The sequence below is a fragment of the Cervus elaphus genome, chromosome 22 (assembly GCF_910594005.1).
Source record: "Cervus elaphus chromosome 22, mCerEla1.1, whole genome shotgun sequence".
NCBI lineage: Eukaryota > Metazoa > Chordata > Mammalia > Artiodactyla > Cervidae > Cervus > Cervus elaphus.
This window is the reverse complement of record NC_057836.1, coordinates 21975441-21994366: the sequence shown is the minus strand read 5'-3', so window position 1 is coordinate 21994366 and position 18926 is coordinate 21975441. Positions and strand designations below refer to the sequence as shown.

Genomic DNA, 18926 nt, shown 5'->3' with positions numbered 1-18926 from the left:
GCAGCACAGCACCCAGGCATCTCTGATTGGGGTTCCTTCTGGAAGATTTCTCCACCTGTGGCAGCTGTTCAGATTTGAACCATGTGCTCCGGCCTTTCTGTTGCCTCTTGTTCAAAGATTGCCTGCAGACTTCTCTGTGATGGAGGCTTCCTGCCAGTGAGAAACCAGGACCACACTTTCCACCATAACTGAGTGTAGACAGGATGCACCTCACTGAACCACCTGGCCTGTCTGACTCCATATTATTAAAAACAGAGACTCAGATTTTTTTTATAAAAAATTTATTGAGATGATGCAATTATAGGCTTTTCTTTAAAAATTATTTGCAACTCACTGGCCCTGAGAAAAGGCTTTTTTTTTGTTTTTCTTTTTTTTTTTTTGTTACATTCATTTGATTCAGTCCCTTATAAACCCCACACCTCATAAAACAACAAGAGATTAGAAATTAAAAAAAAAATTCTAGATTCAGTCTGGTTTGCAGGTGGTTGCAGTCACAGAGAGAAATGGTGAAGTGTCCACTTGGCATGTGCGAAAGATTCAGGGAGTTGTTTAGTGTTGATGCAGATGAGGCCAAAAGAGTATCAGGTTAGTCTTCTGTGGTTTGCAGGAACCGCTGTCACCACCCCCACCCCAGCTCACCCCCCACGGCTCCTTGGATCACTCCATTACTGCTCCGAAGAGGAACAGGCTGAGTGGGTAAAAACTAGCACCGAATGCTTGGGCGAAGAAACTGCCCTTTGTTCTTTGTGTGTTTCCCCAAATTTTTATCTTCAGCTTCCTGGATGGGAATGGGGTCAGATGGGGGGATAACCGGGGCTGGATCCCAGTCCTAATTCTGACCCTGCTGTGCCGTCTGCTCCTGGGACAAGTCACATGGCCTGATACTCAGATTTCCGTTCTTCAGAAGGAGAGCTAACGTTTCAAACGTGTTGGATCCTAGGCAGTGAACGGTGGAAGTGGTGGTTACCTAGGCATTTACGTACATCCTGTCGTGGCCTTTACGTTTCAGCTAAATCTACATTCTCATCTGGACAAAGTATCAGTGTAGGAAGATAATGGAGCAGAGGGTTCTAAACATACTGTTGAAAGGAGAGTAATCCATCAGTTGTTACTCCTCATTGCTCATGGGGACACGCCCACCCGCCAAAGGATTCGGAACATCCGAGATGTTTTACCTCAGGCAAGACAATGTCATCTGGGGACAGAAAGATCTTAAGAGATAACATTACTCCCCTGGAGCCAGTCCAGCCACTTGCCACTGCTTTCTTCTGATGGAAAGGAGACACCCTGGCTACCTCAAGGTGCAGGGAAGAGAAGATGCTAGAGAATTTCAAGATCCAAGCGAGAGTGTCTGCCTTGGACACCACTGGTGGGTAAGGTTGCTCGCTTGCAGCACTGTTCTGCCTCTTCCTTTCCCAGTTTCTCATGTTGCAAGCCAAGAGCTCCCATGATGGCAGCAGGAAAAGGCCAACTATTCTGACCAGGAACGTGCCCTTAATTTGGTCCCAGGTGAGATTTTTGTCGCCCCTAGTGTTGAAGTGAGACATTTCATGCTGGATAGATTCTGCAGGAAGAAGGTGAGCTCTCGGAGGGCAAGGATGGTGCCTGGCTCTTGGGACTGGGTCGAGCAGGTGCCCCACCCAAGTTGGCTAAGCTGAACCTGCAGTCTTTCGGGTCTGCTGTGGACATGCTGTATCCCTACTGTCAGCATCACTCAAAGATTCCCTCAAAGAACCAATGAGAAGAACCTCTGCCATTAAGGGAATGAACAGAAAACCAGTAACGGTAATATCTGGATGGACAATAAAGACTGGATTGGAGTTGACACCTTCTATTTCTCCAAGTGGCTGACGGTGCCAGCCTATGTCTTACAGATTCTTAGAGGATATTGCTTTAAATACAGAAACCCTGGGGGCAAAGGGGAATTTCCTCTGCACAATTCAACTGTTAGGATTCTTTGGACCACACGAGTCCGAGTCCTTACACCTGGGTGAACAGAGATTCTCTGATGTCACATCGCACAAAAAGCCTCAGTGATGATCCACCCTTTCTCTGCAGCCCTTCAACTCAGTGACTTCCCCAGGTATTTGGCTTAATCTTCCCATTTGAGAGCCAACATCAGTCACCTTCCAGGCTGGAAGGTTATCCCTGTGTGCTGCTGACACTCTTGAAAAGACATCTGTAGCACGCTGGGTCTCATCCCCATTGGAGCAGACTGAGCCCAAACCCTTCCTTCATCAGGGGACCCTCGAGCCCACACTGTTGGTCCCTGACCTCACTTCAGGCCCAGCATTCTAGAAGGTGGACTGGGGGTGGGGGTGTGCGACGGTGGGAGGAGGCCGGCCACCTCCATGCATCTCTCTGTGGTCACATAAGAGGCAGGAACGTTTCCAGTGTCCTTGAACGACAGTCAATCTGTTTGTCCCCTCCCACTCCCTGCTGGCTGGTGTCCTTGTCAGTAGGGCTGGGGAGTGGGGGAGGGGACGGGAGAATTTCTCCTGCCTGTGTGCCCACAACCCCGGCCTGCCTGACTCCATCAGAAATGGCTGGAGGACATGCCTGGAGGTCTGCTGGCTTCATCTGCAAGCGCTGCTGACAGTGCAGACACGTACCCTGGGGAGCTATGAGATGCTCGCCCAACAAAGAAGCAGCGGAGAGAAACCAGGAGGCGGTACTGTGTAAGGCAGGTCTAACCTTTCCGAGTAAAAAAAGACTGTACTCCTAATATTGGATTCCGAGCCTGTATTGGAAGAGTTGATTTAAGTGGCTAGAAAAAAAAAAAATCTAACAAGAGCTTTCTAAAAATATGTTATCATCAAAAGTACTAAGAGGTGGCACCTTCCTCATAAGATGTGACTGATCTTACTTTGAGGTGAAAAAGAGCCACGCATGAGTCCATTTTGAAACACAGCAAGGGAAGAAGGAAAAAGGGAAAAAGTGAGGAATCTGAGGAATTTCCCGTCTGCCCAGTCTTGGCAAACACTGCTGACAACTGAGATGACACACTCCTGGATCCTCCTTCTCAAATGCCCTGTGTCACCAGGAAACTTTAAAAAAATTGCTAGGAATTGAGGGAAAAAAAAAAAGTGAGGATATGAAACTGACTGCAAGATGGCCTTTGGGATAGAGCTGAGAAGACCCTCTGTAACCTGCTCTGGGATAATCCACAATGCCACCAAACACTTGTCATCTAGTTTCTGGACCATAAGGCTTATGTTTTTTTTTTTTTGCTCTGCAGCACTTGCAAACTAATCCCATGATGCTGGGGCTTCCAGATAATCTGGACAGCCTTATGCTCTGGGGAACCACCAAGCCTCACGGTCCTCACAGTTGATCGGGGTAGCCTGCTGGACTCACATGTATCTTTCCGGAGGACAGCAGCATCTCTGGGGCCTTTGGCCTCCCTCTGGCAGGGAGCCAGATGCTGGGATGTGGGTTTGATTTTTGTGGTGCCAGCTGCGAAGCACCCAGACCACTATTCCAATGTACAGGTGTGGAAAATTCCCAAGACTCTCCAAGAGGCTGAACTCTGCTGAAAGGGCATCTGGAGTTCAACAACCAGTGAGGAGGGAGGAGCGGGGACCAGGAAGGAAAGGGAGCCAGAGAGAGAAGAAGAGAGCTCTCCTTTTCACTTCATCTTTTGTAAGAGCATCTTTTTTTTTTTTTTCCTTTTTTCCAGCCAAGACCCAACAGCAACAGGAACAAACCTGATCCACGTGGCAGGGTCAAGAGGAAACCTGAACCCTTTTGCAAATATTCTCTCTCCTGACCAGCTGGGCTTCTGCACTTTGTGAGATTTGCAAAAAATAGATATATATATATATATAATAGATATGTATTTCCATAGGAAAACAGCCTCGGATGTCTTCCCCTATATGAATGATGAAAAGTCAAACTGCATGGTCTTTTAAAAAAAAAAGAACAAAAACACCATGAAACTAACAGTAGGTGGAGGGGGAGGGGGAGGGATCACAGACAAGAGATTCTGATCGAGAAGGAACCATGAACACAAGTCCCAGGCTGGTGCCCTCGGCCAGAACTCCAGCGCCGCCTTTGCTGAGTGGTTTGTCTAAGGTGCTCCGCGGGGTCCCTCGCGCTGGGCGAGAGGAGTGTTACTGCCACATCCATGTCTCTTCCTTTCTGCTCCATCTTGCCCCATCCATCCTGGGGATGGGGGGTGCCCTTGGCTGCTGGCCCACTAAGCTGGGAACCACTTCCTTCAACACTCGTCTTCTTGGTATATTTGTTCATCCAGCTCCTGGGACTCAAGGTGCTCCAGACGGTCTGTTCGGCCACTCATGATTTCATCTGGGGTCTTCATAAACCTTTGGAAGAGGAAACGGTGGCATGAAGAGGTTACAGTTCCCTAAAGGTGTCTTCACCTTGAGCTCTTTAAAAAGAGGGGCCCGTCACCTTCACGTAGCTGGAGGTCTACTAACCCTGATCATTAATGCTAACCTAGCATCTTCTAAGAAAAAGATACTCTGGGCTCTCACTGCTTGAAAGCTGGCAAAATAACTATAAAAAAGGCTGGGAGGATTGAAGAAGATGGAGCAGGCAGTGCATCCCTGCACGACCATCTGAGAGGACCCTGGGAGATATATACCCATCTCCATCCCAGACTATAAGCCCAAGTGATGGTATTCAAAACTTGAATCTAACTTGAAGGATACAATTAAATGCTGGATGGAAAGCTTGGGTAACAGGGCCAGACAGTGGGGCTTTTGGAAATTAGAAAGGCCAAGAGAAAGACATTTTTTCGGCATTATCACTGATGTACCCTAAATGCCAGCCATTCACTCCCTTTATTCTGTCTTCCTTGGCAGCTGGGTGCCTACAGCAAGCCTCATCTCAGTTGCTGGGTTCATTTGGAAGTAACGTCAGTGGCACATTCTGACCATGACCATGGTTCAGGAAGGGAGCAGGGTGCAAACGTCCCATCCTTATGGTAAGAAGGCCCTTTCCACAGCCCATACACCATTCCCTTCCCCTATACTCTGCCTGGTACCATATGACCTGTCTTAGAACAGGCATTTTCTGTCCTCACTCCACATTCAAAAGCCTATGACGGCTTATCAAGGATTCACACTTTGGCTTGCTCCTTGGGCCTCTCTGTCATCTCAACCCAGGAAACTCCTGTTTTCCACTGTTTACAAGTGTGAACTCTATTCCAGTCCAGCCAGTCTTTTTTTCTGATGCAAGTCACAGCTCATTGCTGACCTCCAAACCTTTAGCTTTGCCTTTGTTTGGAACCCTCTTGACTCCTTCCCCTGTCTGAGACCGACTGGTTCTCTGAGCTGGGTCTCACCATCAAAGAGCTGAAAATCTTCAAGCGTCCCTACAATTTAACACTTTACTCAATTACATACCTGGTTCCATACTGAGAAGCCTTGGTTTTGGGGTGAGTCTGGTTCTCGACATTCATTTCCTCAAAAATGACTAATCCCTTGTCACAAATAGCATTCTTCTTTCCTTCTGTCTTACTGAAATCACTACTGGAAACCTGTGAGCCTTCCACCTCTGACTACTTTTCTGCCCATTATTGCTCATCTTTTCAAGCAGGGTGATCTGTAGCATCCACAGCCTGTCTTCCACTTTTATCCTGTAGCTAAAACTTCTCCCTCGACATCTGAAGTCACTAATCATCCCCTCCAGGCTGAGTCCTCAGATGTGCTATGTCTGACCTTATCTTTGGATGGCTCTTCCATATTAAGTTTCTGATACTTCCCACCAGGCTTGTCCAGAAACATTATCAAAAGCTTCCTGAGGTTATAAAACTGATATAAAATGTAACCCTCTAACCTTCTAGGAGCTTATGACCTACTTGTGGAGAGGAGTTCACATGTACAGCTATTAAAAATGTAAATCATGGTGTGGCACAGGGCCAAGGGATCCCAAGAGATGATGGAAGAAGATATTTGGGTGTGTTTGAGCCACGGAAGGTGGCCTCATAAAGAGAAGTAGACTTGAGGTAGATTTGGTGGTTTATGTTTAAAATGTTCAAGTGATTTACATTTCTGACACACGGAACCACATTAGTGTTGGAGGGCAGCTGGCAATGTGTATTAAGAATCTAGGTGGCAGGGGCATGGACCAGAGGTAGAGATTGCTGAATCTAGGTGTCAATTGTGAAGTCTAGACATCAGCCTCCACTGCCCGGGAAGCAGTAATAATGTGTCTACCTTGCTTTCATCTTCCAGGTCTTATGGGAGTACTTGCCATTGGTAGATTCTAACCTGGAACCTGGTGGTAAGTAATCTCAGGAAATGAGGTTTCCAGTCTTCTAGCCCCTGCAACACAGACTGGAGTAGGAACTGAGCCAGTGGACAGTCCAGCACAGGGGTGACTGGGATGGAGGAAGGCTCAGAGATAACTCTGGTGTAAAGGTTGGTTGCTTAAACAATGGTGATGCCACTGCTGATCTAATAGGAATTCTTAGGGTAGGTGGATGTCCAGTATGGGAAGAAGGCTGGTCTTGAACATTTCATGTCTGAGATACTAATGTGATATTTAAGTGGGTATCTCTTCCAAGAAGCTCTTGAACATTAACCACTTACTGACCAGAGACTTACTCACACATCTTTTGTTACCTGAATGTTATTGATTGGAGTGTTTCAGTATTTCAATTCCATAATAAATTTGATTCTGCAAAAATCCCCTAGTCAATAATGTGTTAAGATTTAGAATTCCAAGGGAGATTTTATAGCTGCATGTAGAGAATTGACAGCCCCATCATGGAGGTGATAACTAAGCTGTGTCATGGGATCCATTCATGCAGGAAACTAGTATAGAGTGGGAGGAACAGAAGCCAAGGACTGAGTTTAGGGTGAAGGATGAAGGGAAGGCATCAGCAGAGCCAGAGAAAGGAGGGTTCTCGTTGCATTTTATTCTGTTTCCAGCTCTTGAAAAGCCTTCTCTGTTTCTTTCGAAGATCACAATTGTTTTTACTGCCCCTAAGTTACCGTGCCTTCCCAGCACGGACACCCAGGTTCTCTGCTCTTTCGGATAAGTGATTATCCCAGTGAGCTCGTGTGCTCAAACACAGTGTCATTCAGTCTCTTTCTACCCCCAGTCCACATCTCAGGCCCCATCTGTAACTCTCTTCTGTACCTGCCCAAACCCGGAACCTAAGGTCTGGGGCCCACCTTCTCCTCAGCTTCAGGTGGTCTCAACACATCAATTACCACCAGTGTCAGAGGGCTATGTCTGCCTCTCCTGATTGGTCCCTTAGAGACCTTCTTTTTCCTCTTCTAACTGTATGTGATTCCCTGGGAATCACAGCCTATGGCGGTAGGTTAATTGGTTAGAACTTGTAAGCTGGGAGGAATTCTGGAAAGAGGAATGTCTAGTTCAGCGGCTTTCAGACATTTACCATGCATTGTCATAAATATATTTTACAGTATGACTCATCACACACGTGCTCACACACACACCCGACTACCCCAGAAACACAATTTTCATGAAGCCACACTCTTAATTCATATGACACAGTCTGATAGTTCCAACTCTTATCCTTTCCTATTCAGTTCTGTTCTATTTCATTAAAAAAACAAACAAACTGATTCATTAAATCTGTTTCATGACTCACTCACAGGTCATGACAAACACCAGCCCAGTGCTGGCAACCTGGACGTCTACGTTTCTTTAGTCCCTTTCTTTGCCATTAGCTCCTCTGATTGCTCCCTTTAACTATACTGGATATAAATGCCAGATAATACTGTTTGATCACTGCATTATTTTAAAGGTGAGTCAGACTGTGTTGATTTACTTTTGGCTTTCTTCTAGGACAGACATAAGCAAACAAAAAGTTCTTTTCCCTTAAATTCTAACCAACCAGCAAGCAACCTGGTCTCCAGTGAGTAGCAGTGATGGCTTTGAGGATCAGACAAAGCAGGTAGAGACCTCAACCGTCTCCCTCCTCCGTCTTATTTCAAGAAAACAATATCCTCCCAGAAGAAGGAAAGGAGAAAAAGGAAGTGCTACCTGAACAAAAGCCTTTGTCCCGGCTCCTTCCTGATAATGTTTAGTTTGTAGTAGTGGCGCAGGGCTCTGGACATTTTCTCATAGGTCATGTTTGTTCTGTTCTGTTTGTTCAGAGGAGGAAGAGAGAGAGAAAAAAAAGCACAAAGACACAATGAAATGAACCTCAGAAACAGGCGCTGGAGGAGTTACTCACATCCAGCTCCACAGGGTGCTCCCGTGGCCCTGCCAGGCCCACCCCGGGCTTTGTCCCCCGTGTCCTTGGCCGAGGTCTCTCCTAAGGTGAGTCCAGCCAACAGAGCACACCCCGCCTAGGCCTCCCCGACTTCCTCTCCCAGGACCGCGCTCTGTTGTGCCCGAAGAATTTCCTGCGGGTCCCCCTATCTGGGGTCATCCTTCACCTTCTGACCCGCAGAGAATTTCTCTTCCTTTTGCCCTTTCTAAAAAAGAAAAAACAACACACAAAAAAGTGACCTTTCTCAAACTTGTGTTTCTCGTTTGTCATTTTAAGGAAGAGATTTTTTTTTGTTTAAATTCCTGTTGTGGAAGCAAGAATACAGTGGTTCCGAGCCCTGGGGCAAGGGCACCCTGTGGGAGCTGAGGAGCGATTTTTCTCAGTGACTCACGGGATGGAGGGTGTCCATGGGGCCTGGCCATATTTGGTCATGGCCTCTGGCAGGTTCTCCTCAGCGGGCCCAGGGCACGGGCTGCCTGCCGTCCGGGAAACTGCAGCTGGGGCAGAGCTCGGCAGGGCCTCCCCTGGGCCCTCCCCTTGGGCTGATCGGAGTGGGGCCGTCATGGTGTCTTGTCAGCTCTGTCCCATGTCTATCTGCCTGTGGCTAGGCCTGGATCTTCGTGACTTTTTTTTTTAAGTAGGACTACTGATTTATCTCAAATTTTTTTTTTTAAACAGGGGAACTCTTTATTTTATTTTACTGTGATAAGAACACCAAATGTGAGATCTATCCTCCTGAAGTTTTAAGTGGGTAATATAGCACTTAATACAGTGTTAACTGTAGGTACACTGTTGTATAGCAGGCTCTAGAACTTGCTCATCTTGATTAATGCAGGCTTTCTGTCCAATGGTTGGTAACTCCCCATTTTTCCCCCTCTTCCCAACCCCTGGCAACACCAGTCCACTCCCGGCCTCGGTGAAATTTGTCTGCTTTAGATCTAACTTCATTTAAGTGAAATCAGGCAGTATTTGTCTTTCTGTGACTGGCTTATTTCACTCAGCATCCTGTCCTCAAGGTTCATCCACGTTGCCACATGCAGCCAAATCTTTTTAAAAAGCATAATACTACTCCACTGTGTGTATATAGCTTGATTTCGTTATTCATTCATCTATCCGTGATGTTCAGGTTGTTTTACCCACCTTTTACATCTATGTACTTTAATGATTTTTTTTTTTAACTATGAACGACTAAGTCTTTAAAATTTGATTCCCTCTTCCCAAGCTGGAAAAACTGTGGGGCAGTCAGAATTCTTGCAGGGTTTGCTTTTCAGGGAGATGTTTTACAGTCAAGAAGATAAGCATTTTCCCTGTAGAACTGGGCGTTTGTGACCATGGGAGTGTCTAACAGAGTGGAACAGAAGCGACACCTCCCAAAGGCCCCTCGTGAGTTATAAAGTGCTGCACTGCTTCCCTGGTCCCCAGTTCTTAACGCTGGCGTGGGCAGCAGCAGAGCCAGGCCACAGTGGGGGAGTGATGGTTACTCATCACGAGGCCCATCAGACCGGGAGATGCTGAGTTAACTGCAGCCTGGCACGAGGAACACATGGAAAGGGGCATCTTTAATTACTTCCTTCCCCTTGCAACTGTCTTAATTGTTTGTCCAGTGAGGAATAAACTGAATAATTACAGGCCGACTTAGGAAGCAGAAGACAATTACCCTCCAACCCAGGGACAAAAACTGGATTTGGGCCCTAGTTTATGGAACAAATGTCTGATGCCCTTTTACCTTATGGTTTCCCCACAGTCGAGCCAGTCCATTGGGATCCACTATCCGGAATATTTTGGATTCTTTGTCCTCCCATCGGATGAAGTTTTCGTACCGGCTGTCAGAAAGCAACTGATAGACGTAATCCCAAAGCAGTCTACAGTCTACAGAGGAAAAGGGCAAGAAAACACCGTTGACAAGGCTGCTTGTAAGTATGAAGAGCAAGAATCAAGAAAATAATCGAGGAACTGCTTTTGCCTTCTTCGGATTGAGTCCAACCTCCTTGTTTTAGGAACTCCTTGGCAGTCCAGTGGTTAGGACTCTGTGCTTTCCCTGCCAAGGGCCAGGGTTCAATCCCGCAAGCGAAAACAAAAACAACAAAACTTTTACAGTGACAAGACCAAGGCACAGAGAGACGGCGACCTTTGATCTGTGGAGACCTTCGAGACCATCCTGGCCCAGACCCCCACTCCCCGCGAGCTCAGATGAGGACACAGCAACCCGGAAAGAGGAAAGGACTGGTCTACGGTCATGACCCACGATTTGAACTTGACTAGAGCCCACAGGAGGGACAGAACAAGCTCTAAGGGGAAATGAATCAGTTCTGAAAAGGGGATGAAGACAGGATGGCAGGTAAAGGGCAGAGAGTGCCCTCGTGTTCCGGAGAGGGCGGTGTGGTGTCAGTGATGGGGTGGAAGGTCCTTTGGTGGGCGGGCAGTGAACAGATGGAGATGTGATGACTAAGGTTGGCTGTGGGAAAGGAAGACCCATGTGGTTTAAGAAAACAGCCACCTTAGAGCTACTTTGGAGGTTTTTGAAATAGTTTTATTATAATGGAATCAGGGTAGAAAGGAACCCAGGGCAAAAAAAAAATTTGTTTCTCCATGTGCAGAACAGATGTTGGATTGCTTGGTCAGGCAATACATCTTCCTTAGCACAGGCCAGGTGCTGGGCTAGGCCTTGCCTTTTGGCTACGGGTTGGCAAATTCCACGAGAAAAGGCAGACTGCACCTTGACCTTGCTGCAGTGCTTACTGGATTAGTGCCAGACGGGACGTGGCCTGCTCCCCGGCACAGCCTTGACGGGGGATGGGGACAGATGTGGACTTTGCGGCTCTAGTTGGTGCAGGACCAGCCTCGGGATGAGAGTCACAGACTCACCTTCCCAGGTGTGCACTGATGTTTTGGGGAGCACTGGCCAGCACGGCTGGTCGTAAATGAGTAAGTATTGGACACCGTGTGTGTGTTCTGCATGTTGCCATGTTATTTCTGACCCTCACTTGGCGCGCCACCTCCTTCCTAATCCTCTTGTGCCCCCCAGGTCAGTGGGATCTGAACTCTGGGGCTTCTGTACGGCCAGGAGGAATGTCTAATCTTGACTTGGGCTATCTCAGCGCCAACACATTCACCTCCCAGAGCACAAAACGCACCCTCCTCGGGCACACGTTTACAGGAGGAATCGAGTCAGGTTGCATTGGGCAAGTTTTTTCAATCTCCCTGAGGTTCCTCCGTTATGAAAGGGGAACGACAACAGTGACTCTTTCCGAGACTACTGTATGAGTGATGATGCGAGTGAAGAAGACAGTAAGGAGTGTCCCGATGACGGTGCGTGCTGGGTGCTGCTTGCAGGCACGGGGCCATGCACGCCTCCAGCCACTTGCTTCTGACCCTCAGGACAGCCGGTGCGGCCAGCGCTGTTGCTATTCCTACTTCATGGCTGAGGAAGCTGGGGCTTAGAGGGTCTGGTCATCGGCTCAAAGGCACAGCTTATGACACAGGTCAGAGTTCCTGCTGAGAACTCTGTTCCCAGAGAAGTTGGTTCACAGGTGTCTATCAGTCAAGCTTTAGGACTTTTCCAAGCAGGATGAGTGTGTCCAGCCTTCCCTCTGAACAGCAGAAGGAACTGGCGCACAGCGCAGCATCTTCCAAGAGGGAAAAGTGTGAAAGTGTTAGTCGCTCGGTTGTGTCCGACTCTGTGACCCCCATGGACTGTAGCCCACCAGACCCCTCTGTCCATGGGGATTCTCCAGGCAAGAATACTGGAGAGGTTGTCATTGCCTTCTCCAGGGGATCTTCCCCACCCATGGATTGAACTGCGTTTCCTCAATTGCAGGCGGATTCCTTACCATCTGAGCCACCAGGGGAGTATCTTTTAGGCAGCAACCGTGAAACTTAAATTGGACATCCATTAAAATTAAAATGACCAGATGTCTTTTTTTTTAACATCTATTTTTTCTTCAGTTACTTATGCTTTAAATGTCATATCTAAGAAATAGTTGCCTAATCCATGGTCACAAATACTTCTATGTTTTCTTCTAAGAGTTTTACATTTTCAGTATCTTTTCTGTTTTTTAAATTTGGGTGCACGGAGAGGCATGTGGAACTTCCCTGACCAGGGATCCAACATGAGCCCCCTGAGTGGAAGCATGGAGTCTTAACCACTGGACCGCCAAGAAGTCTGACCATACATCTTTAGTATCCCTTACTGTATCCTTTTTTTTCCCCCGATTGATCTATGTCTAAAATTTAATGTGGTGACTTCTCTGGCAGTCCAGTGGTTAAGACCCAGCCCCCTTCCACTGCAGGGAGTGCAGGTTCGTTCCCTGATAAGGGAAGCTAAGATCCCACATGGCATGCAGCCAGAAGCTCAAAACATAATACCAGAGCAATACTGTGTAACAAATCCAATAAAGATTTAAAAAAATGGTGCACATTAAAAAAAAAAATTAAGTTGACATGTGGTTTCTTGTGTTTCACCAAAGGACCCGTGGTGTCCTTCTTAGAGAATTTCTGGCGTTTGCACCCCATGCTTACGAAAGCTGGCCAGCGATTCTGTTACCAACCCTGCCTGACGCTGTACTTGTGGTTGCCAGAGGGGGGTGCTAAGGAGCAAGGAGACAGCAAGGGGACCAGTCCCAGCAAGAGGAAGTACCTTGGGAGGTGAGTGCCACGCTATCCCAGACTGAGAATAACCGAGCTCATTTTTAAGGCACTTGTAAGAGGGCAACTCCAGGCAAAGTGGTGAAGCTGGAAGTGTCATTCTCCCTCTCTGCCACCTCCTCGTCTTATATCATTTTTATCATAGGCGAGAAAAACAGAGAACTGAAGTGAAAGAGTGAAGTTGCTCAGTCGTGTCCGACTCTTTGTGACCCCATGGACTGTAGCCTACCAGGCTCCTCCATCCATGGTATTCTCCAGGCAAGAGTACTGGAGTGGGTTGCCATTTCCTTCTCCAACAGAGAATTGAATTGCAGTTTAATTGTCCACCGTCAAACCTTACCGTCAAACAGCAGATAGGTTTTAATTTCCGACAGCCTCTTCCAAGTGGAAGCCATCTGACAGAACCAAATATTATCACACAAAATGCCCTTCCACTAGGAGGAACAAAGGTGGTTTGTGAAGAGCTTCTTGTCCATGTTTCTTGACAGGGTTACAATCTTTTTTACCACCTAGAGGCTTGATGACACCTTTTGGATGCTTGTGGATGGGAGAATAAGATTCTCTAGAGTAAATCATTGTAATACAGTTTAATAATTTAAAAAAAGACTGATTTGGTCATCTTTAGCAGTTTGATAGAAAGAACTTATTTTTGCCCACATGAAGGTAAGCGATGTATGGGCAGTCCTCTCAACCTTGAGAACTTCCTGGAGCTAAAATGTAAGATGAGTATTGTCTTGACACCATCTGCTCAAGGATTTTCACTTTCATTGTTTCTATTGCTTCTCTTTTACTGCCTTGTACATTCTATTTCCCATAAAATGGTGACGTGAGAACCAGACCATTTCTCAAAGTAAGGGCTTAAACCAGTTCTGGGTACCTACCACGCTGGGTTCTTGAGAGGCATCAAACTGGGAACTTCACATTGTAGATCATTTACTGAAAAAGGTCTAGAATGTGATCTGTGTTTGGTTGGTACCTGGAAGGCAGGGTTTCCCAGAGAACGGACTTTACCTCTTGAGTTGTAAGACCATTTGTAGCCTGCAAACTTTTCCCTTTCATAAATGTGAAAAGAGCCCCAAACAAGCTGCCAATTGATCATTTTAAATGACATTTAATCCAGCAAAGTCAACTTTAGCCGAGTAATAAAAACATGTTGACATTCAAGACACTGAATTACTCGGTCACTAACAGATGTAGCAACAGGAATTTTGTGGCACAAAGCAGTTGTTCAAGCTCACAGTATAGGTGGCTTTTATAACACTATTGATTCTTTTGTTGCTTTAGTTAAAAATTATGCCAGATGATAAAAATAACTACCTGACCACACAACAGATTTAAAAAAAAAAAAACAAAACAAACAATTGAAATTCAAAGCCCAATGAGTTATTTTTAAGACTTTAGTTAAATAAAAAGGCAGATTCTTTTTAGTTCCCTGGGTCCTCTGAAGGCTGTTGCCATGGCCCACCAGCTGTTTTTCAGTTTTGTTAAAATCCATCCATGTCTGCACAGATACAATGTTCTTTGGTCATTAATAAAAACGCTTAATACTACTATACGATAAAAAGCATCAGGCTTTAAAAACAAAGGTTCATCACATTACAAAACACTTGACTATGCATGTGAAAAATAATCTTGTATCACAGAGTTCATTACTTTTAGGTGCATGTCTCTTAAAGGCCTTCCTTCTCAAGGCACGTGGGAATTTTAAACAAGTGTGCATGATTTTGATTCTCTCTTCCACGAGAGGAAGCTTATAAAAGGGCTTAGCAGAGTGAAGTGTTATTTTCCAATTGCAGAAAGAGAGTTCTCTTTCCTGCTGGGTGAGGTGCCCTGGGTATCCATAGTTAAAAGGCATTGTCAAAAAGAAAAAAAAAGAAAAACCTTTTCTGTGGTTAGGGAGAAATATTTTCCCTCCCACGCCTGTCTCTTACCAGAGACTCGTTGTACAAGCTTATTGAGCAGACACTGTGAAAAGATGGGCAGGTCACACATAACCAACATGGTTTCCAAAAAAAAACACCAAAAACCATGCTAGACAAAACTGATGTTTAAAAAATCTGAGTGGGCAAGTCATTGACCAGGGAATGTTTAATGATGGTGGTTAATTTAAATTTCAGGAAAGCATCTAAGAAAGCAATTTTAGGTTGTCTTAACTGCCCAAATGGAATTTTAAATGAAGGTCTGTAAACTGGAGTTCTGTGGGTATAATCACCAACAAGGAGGGGCCTAGCGCCCCTGTCTCACTGCTTTCAAATCATTATGAAAAGCTAACCAATTTATTTCAGGCTCAGCAATAGGTAGGTAACACACAAAACAACAAAGTTGCTTCTCTGCTTTATAGCAATGGTTCTAAACTAGGGGCAATCTTGCCTGCTGTGGAGGGGTGGGGGAGGCTTTTAACAATGTCTGGGGACAATTTTGGTCATTATATCTGGGGTGGAGGATGCTGTGATAGAGGTCTGGGATGCTGCTAAAGATCTTATACAATATATAGCAAGTCCCCTATAGACGAACGAGTTCCATTCCAAGAGTGCATTCATTTAAGTCCAACTCGTTCACAAGTCCAACCAAGTCTAGGTACCCAGTTAACACAATCGGCTGTATAGTACTGTACTGTAATAGGTTGATAATACTTTACACACAAATAGTACATAAAAAATATGAAAAACATTTTTAATATTACAGTATAGTACCTTGAAGGCTTCCCTGGTGGTGCAACGGTAAAGAATCCGCCTGCCAATGCAGGAGACATGGATTTTGATCCCTGGGTCAGGAAGATCCCCTGGAGAGGGAAATGGCAACCCACTCCAGTATTCTTGCCTGAGAAATCCCAGGGACAGAAGAGCCTGGTGGGCTATATAGTCCATGGGGTCACAGGAGAGTCAGACATGACTGAGTGACTCAGTACTCACATATAGTATCTTGAAAAGTACAGTAGTACCAGCTACATCACCGCTGCTTTTATGCTTGCTTCTGGACAGCCCGGGCTTGAATAAAGATAGAGAGTACTACTGTACGAAGTACACAAGAGCACAACCGCTTTAGAGAATACACGCCAGCCATGTGAACTAACCTAAGTGATTAGACATGGGATCCCACGTTTGCATCTTTGAAAGCTTGCAACTTGGAAGGTTTGTATGTAGGGGACTTACTGTCATGCACAAAAGAATGCCATCCTCCCGCCAACAAAGGATTATTTAGCCGAAATATCGAGAGTGCCCAGCTTGGGAAACCCTGCTTACAGAAGCATGGGTTTTACACCATTGCAGGGGGGTGGCTGTCTGCCGCTATTTTTTTTTTTTTCCTGCTTTGATCCTGGGCTATTCCCTAGAAGCAGAAAGCTGATAAATCCAGGGCAGCCAACCCTGTGCTGATACGCAGAGGTGTGTTTACAGCCGGCAACTGCTTGTGCTCTGCTGTGGCGTAGGAAAACAGAAGCCTTCTGTGCACAGCAGCCAGCCGGGAGGGAGAGAAGCCGAGGCCGAGAACACAAATCTGTGCTTCCTGGCTCCACGGGAGTGGAGGGATCGCAGCTGCACACGCCGCTAAACCTTCTCACCTTTGGTGGCTGGAGGTGTGGAGTGAGGCTGGGAGAGGCAGGCATCTGCAATCACGCCTTACAGCTGAGATCAAGCCCCCAGACAGATCCCAGTAAGACCAGCCCCCTCTCCCTCAAATGTGGTGGCAGCTGGGGAACTTGCATCCAGGCACCACTGGGACTAGCGATGCTGTTCCAGGAACGCATGCCCTTAAAACAAACTCGAACCTCCAGTTTCCTCAAGCCCCTTCTCTTATTTCCTACCCCATTACTGTGCTGGTACTGTGTTATCTTTTTAAAAAGGTCATCCTGAAACTTCCTTCTCTTGTAGGGCTGATTTCTTAGAGGTCCCAATGAAAAGAAAGCGCAGTGACTCAGCTAGAGTGTGTGAAGACAGGCCACTTGGGAGCCTCCTGTTGGGGTGGAGTCTGCCAAAGTCTCCAAGGGTCTCCTCAAAATACAGTGGGCAAAGCCTCGGGGGAGGTGAGCAGGAGGGAAGAAGTTAGTCTCCAAGGAACATAGGATTCTTTGAAGGTCTGCACGTCAGAGGCCAGCATCACTTGGAACAAACGTCCAGACATAAGGCTTTGTTTGGGTCAAGGCCCCCACACTCACTCCGGTGGCCAGTGGTGCTGGCCATACCTACTCCCCTCCCCTTGCTCAACCCTTGAGCAGAGCAGGGACACGAACACATAGAAATTAACCTGTTTGTGCTACTATTTGGGTATTAGTATCTGCATTATTATGGATAAGGCAACTGGGCTTCAGCAATCCTAAGTACCTCAGCCCGGGAGCCAAAGGCTAGATTCTAATTGTGTTGATTCCAGACATTATGCCCTTCCCCAGGAGCCCTCCGAGCAGCCGTTGGTGAAGGCCCTGGGCCGGGAGCCAGAGAGGGCTCTGGGCCTGCAGAGGGTTACCTGCCTGAGACAGTGCGGGAGGACATGGCTCTCCCAGGTGGTACTAAATCCCCGAGTCCCCTTGGCTTATGGAGATTGCCCACGACACTGTCCTTTTTTCCAAACACAGTATCTACAAAAGCGTGTATGCATACTGTCATACCTTACCACAAAGGCTGCCCTCATCACTTTGATACAGTCCATTAAGACTGGCCTTTTAGGAGGTCTTTCTCTCTTCAGGGCTGCTCCTGAAGCAATTACAAGTCCATGTGCGTCGTGACCCCTCCATCCAGCCTTGAGGATGAGACCCCAGGTGCTGTCCCTGGAGTCCTGGGCTTATCTGATGTCTGATTAGATGATTAGAGGCTTCAGGGTTGAACGTCTGTGCTCACAGAGCTCATCCAGCCAATAAAACCAGATCAAAAGAGGACGGTGCTCTGTGATAAGTAAGCAATATGGGAGATTTGATGTCTCCTTGATGAGAAACCTTCTGTTTCTGTTAAAAATACAACCTTGAGAGAGAATACATATATTCTCAGATCCTTTGAGGATCTCAGGTTGCCAGGCCAGCATTATCAGAGGGTTGGAAGTAAAGTGCACAGGGCCTGGGGATGGCGTGGGGAAAATTCTGTTTTATCTGCAGTAGAATCAACTCACCAGTGAGATCCTCATAAACCATAAAGAAGCTCACGTTTGCAGAGAAAAGCGAGAGATGTCATCACCGACTCAATGAAAATGTGTCTGAGCAAACTCAGGGAGATGGTGAAGAACAGGGAAGTCTGGTGTGCTGCAGCCCATGGGGTCACAGAGTCAGACACAACGGAACAACAGCAGCAAAAGTTATAAGGTAAGCATAAGACACGATATTCTCTATTTGGATGTTCCATGGACTTTGAACAACCAACTCTGTACAGACTTCTATAGCCCCCACTTTTGTGGAGCAGATGAATGACTTCGAATGGATTATCAACCACATTGCCAATGTATCTCGCTTCCTTAGCTGACTTTTTGGATTAAGGCCAAGGAAGGGATAAGCAGACAGGAAGTCTGGTAACTCAGGTTTTAGTGGAATTGTAGAAGTTTAAGAAAGCCAAAATGACTTCAATTTTTTCTTTTAAAACTGAGGTATCTATGGTTAAAACCAAAGCGGGGAGCTAAGCTTGTTTGATGGCATAAAGTAAGAAGCACACTGTCTTCTGCCAGCAAAGAGACAACATTTGGCATTTAGAGAAGCTTCACCCTATCACCGAGCAAAATGCCTGGCACAGAGAGAGACATGAGAATTTTGGAATGAGTGAATGATCTGAGCTACACAGTTCAAGTAGGCAGCCCGACACTTTCTTTTCTTCAGCTCTATTTTACGTTAATGATGTTATTGTAAGTACTCTGGGCGGCTCAGCAATCAGCCTGCCATCAGGACTTATCTCCCTCCTTACATCACTTGCCATTGTTTCCTCCACATGTCTTAGGCATGCCTCATTCTTTGAGGTGTAATTCCTGGAGAGCAATGACGGCATTTTCTGCCCCCCGAATCCTCTGTTATACCTATGATTTCAAAGCAGATAGTGCCACAGAAAAGGGAGCGGCGGACTCTTTCTGTAAAAGGCCCATCAGTAAATATAGTATTTCA

The 18926-nt window shown here is 46.4% G+C and overlaps 1 protein-coding gene and 1 long non-coding RNA gene across 4 annotated transcripts in view; one reads left to right on the top strand and one right to left on the bottom strand.

Moving 5' to 3' along the window:
- Positions 1–292: 292 nt before the first annotated feature.
- ETV6 (ETS variant transcription factor 6) overlaps positions 293–18926 on the bottom strand; it is a 276055-nt gene continuing 257421 nt past the window's right edge. For all 3 annotated transcript variants that reach the window (XM_043881322.1, XM_043881321.1, XM_043881323.1), the window contains 3 exons: positions 9942–10084; positions 7984–8084; positions 293–4325 (listed from right to left, as the gene is read on the bottom strand). In XM_043881322.1, the coding sequence (XP_043737257.1) occupies positions 4220–4325; positions 7984–8084; positions 9942–10084 (350 nt within the window). In that variant the 3' untranslated portion in view covers positions 293–4219. The remainder of the gene's footprint in view (positions 4326–7983; positions 8085–9941; positions 10085–18926) is intronic.
- LOC122680201 lies at positions 10244–18120 on the top strand. The gene is made up of 4 exons (XR_006336655.1): positions 10244–10553; positions 10813–11140; positions 12682–12859; positions 17940–18120. It is a non-coding gene; the product is annotated as an uncharacterized LOC122680201 (long non-coding RNA).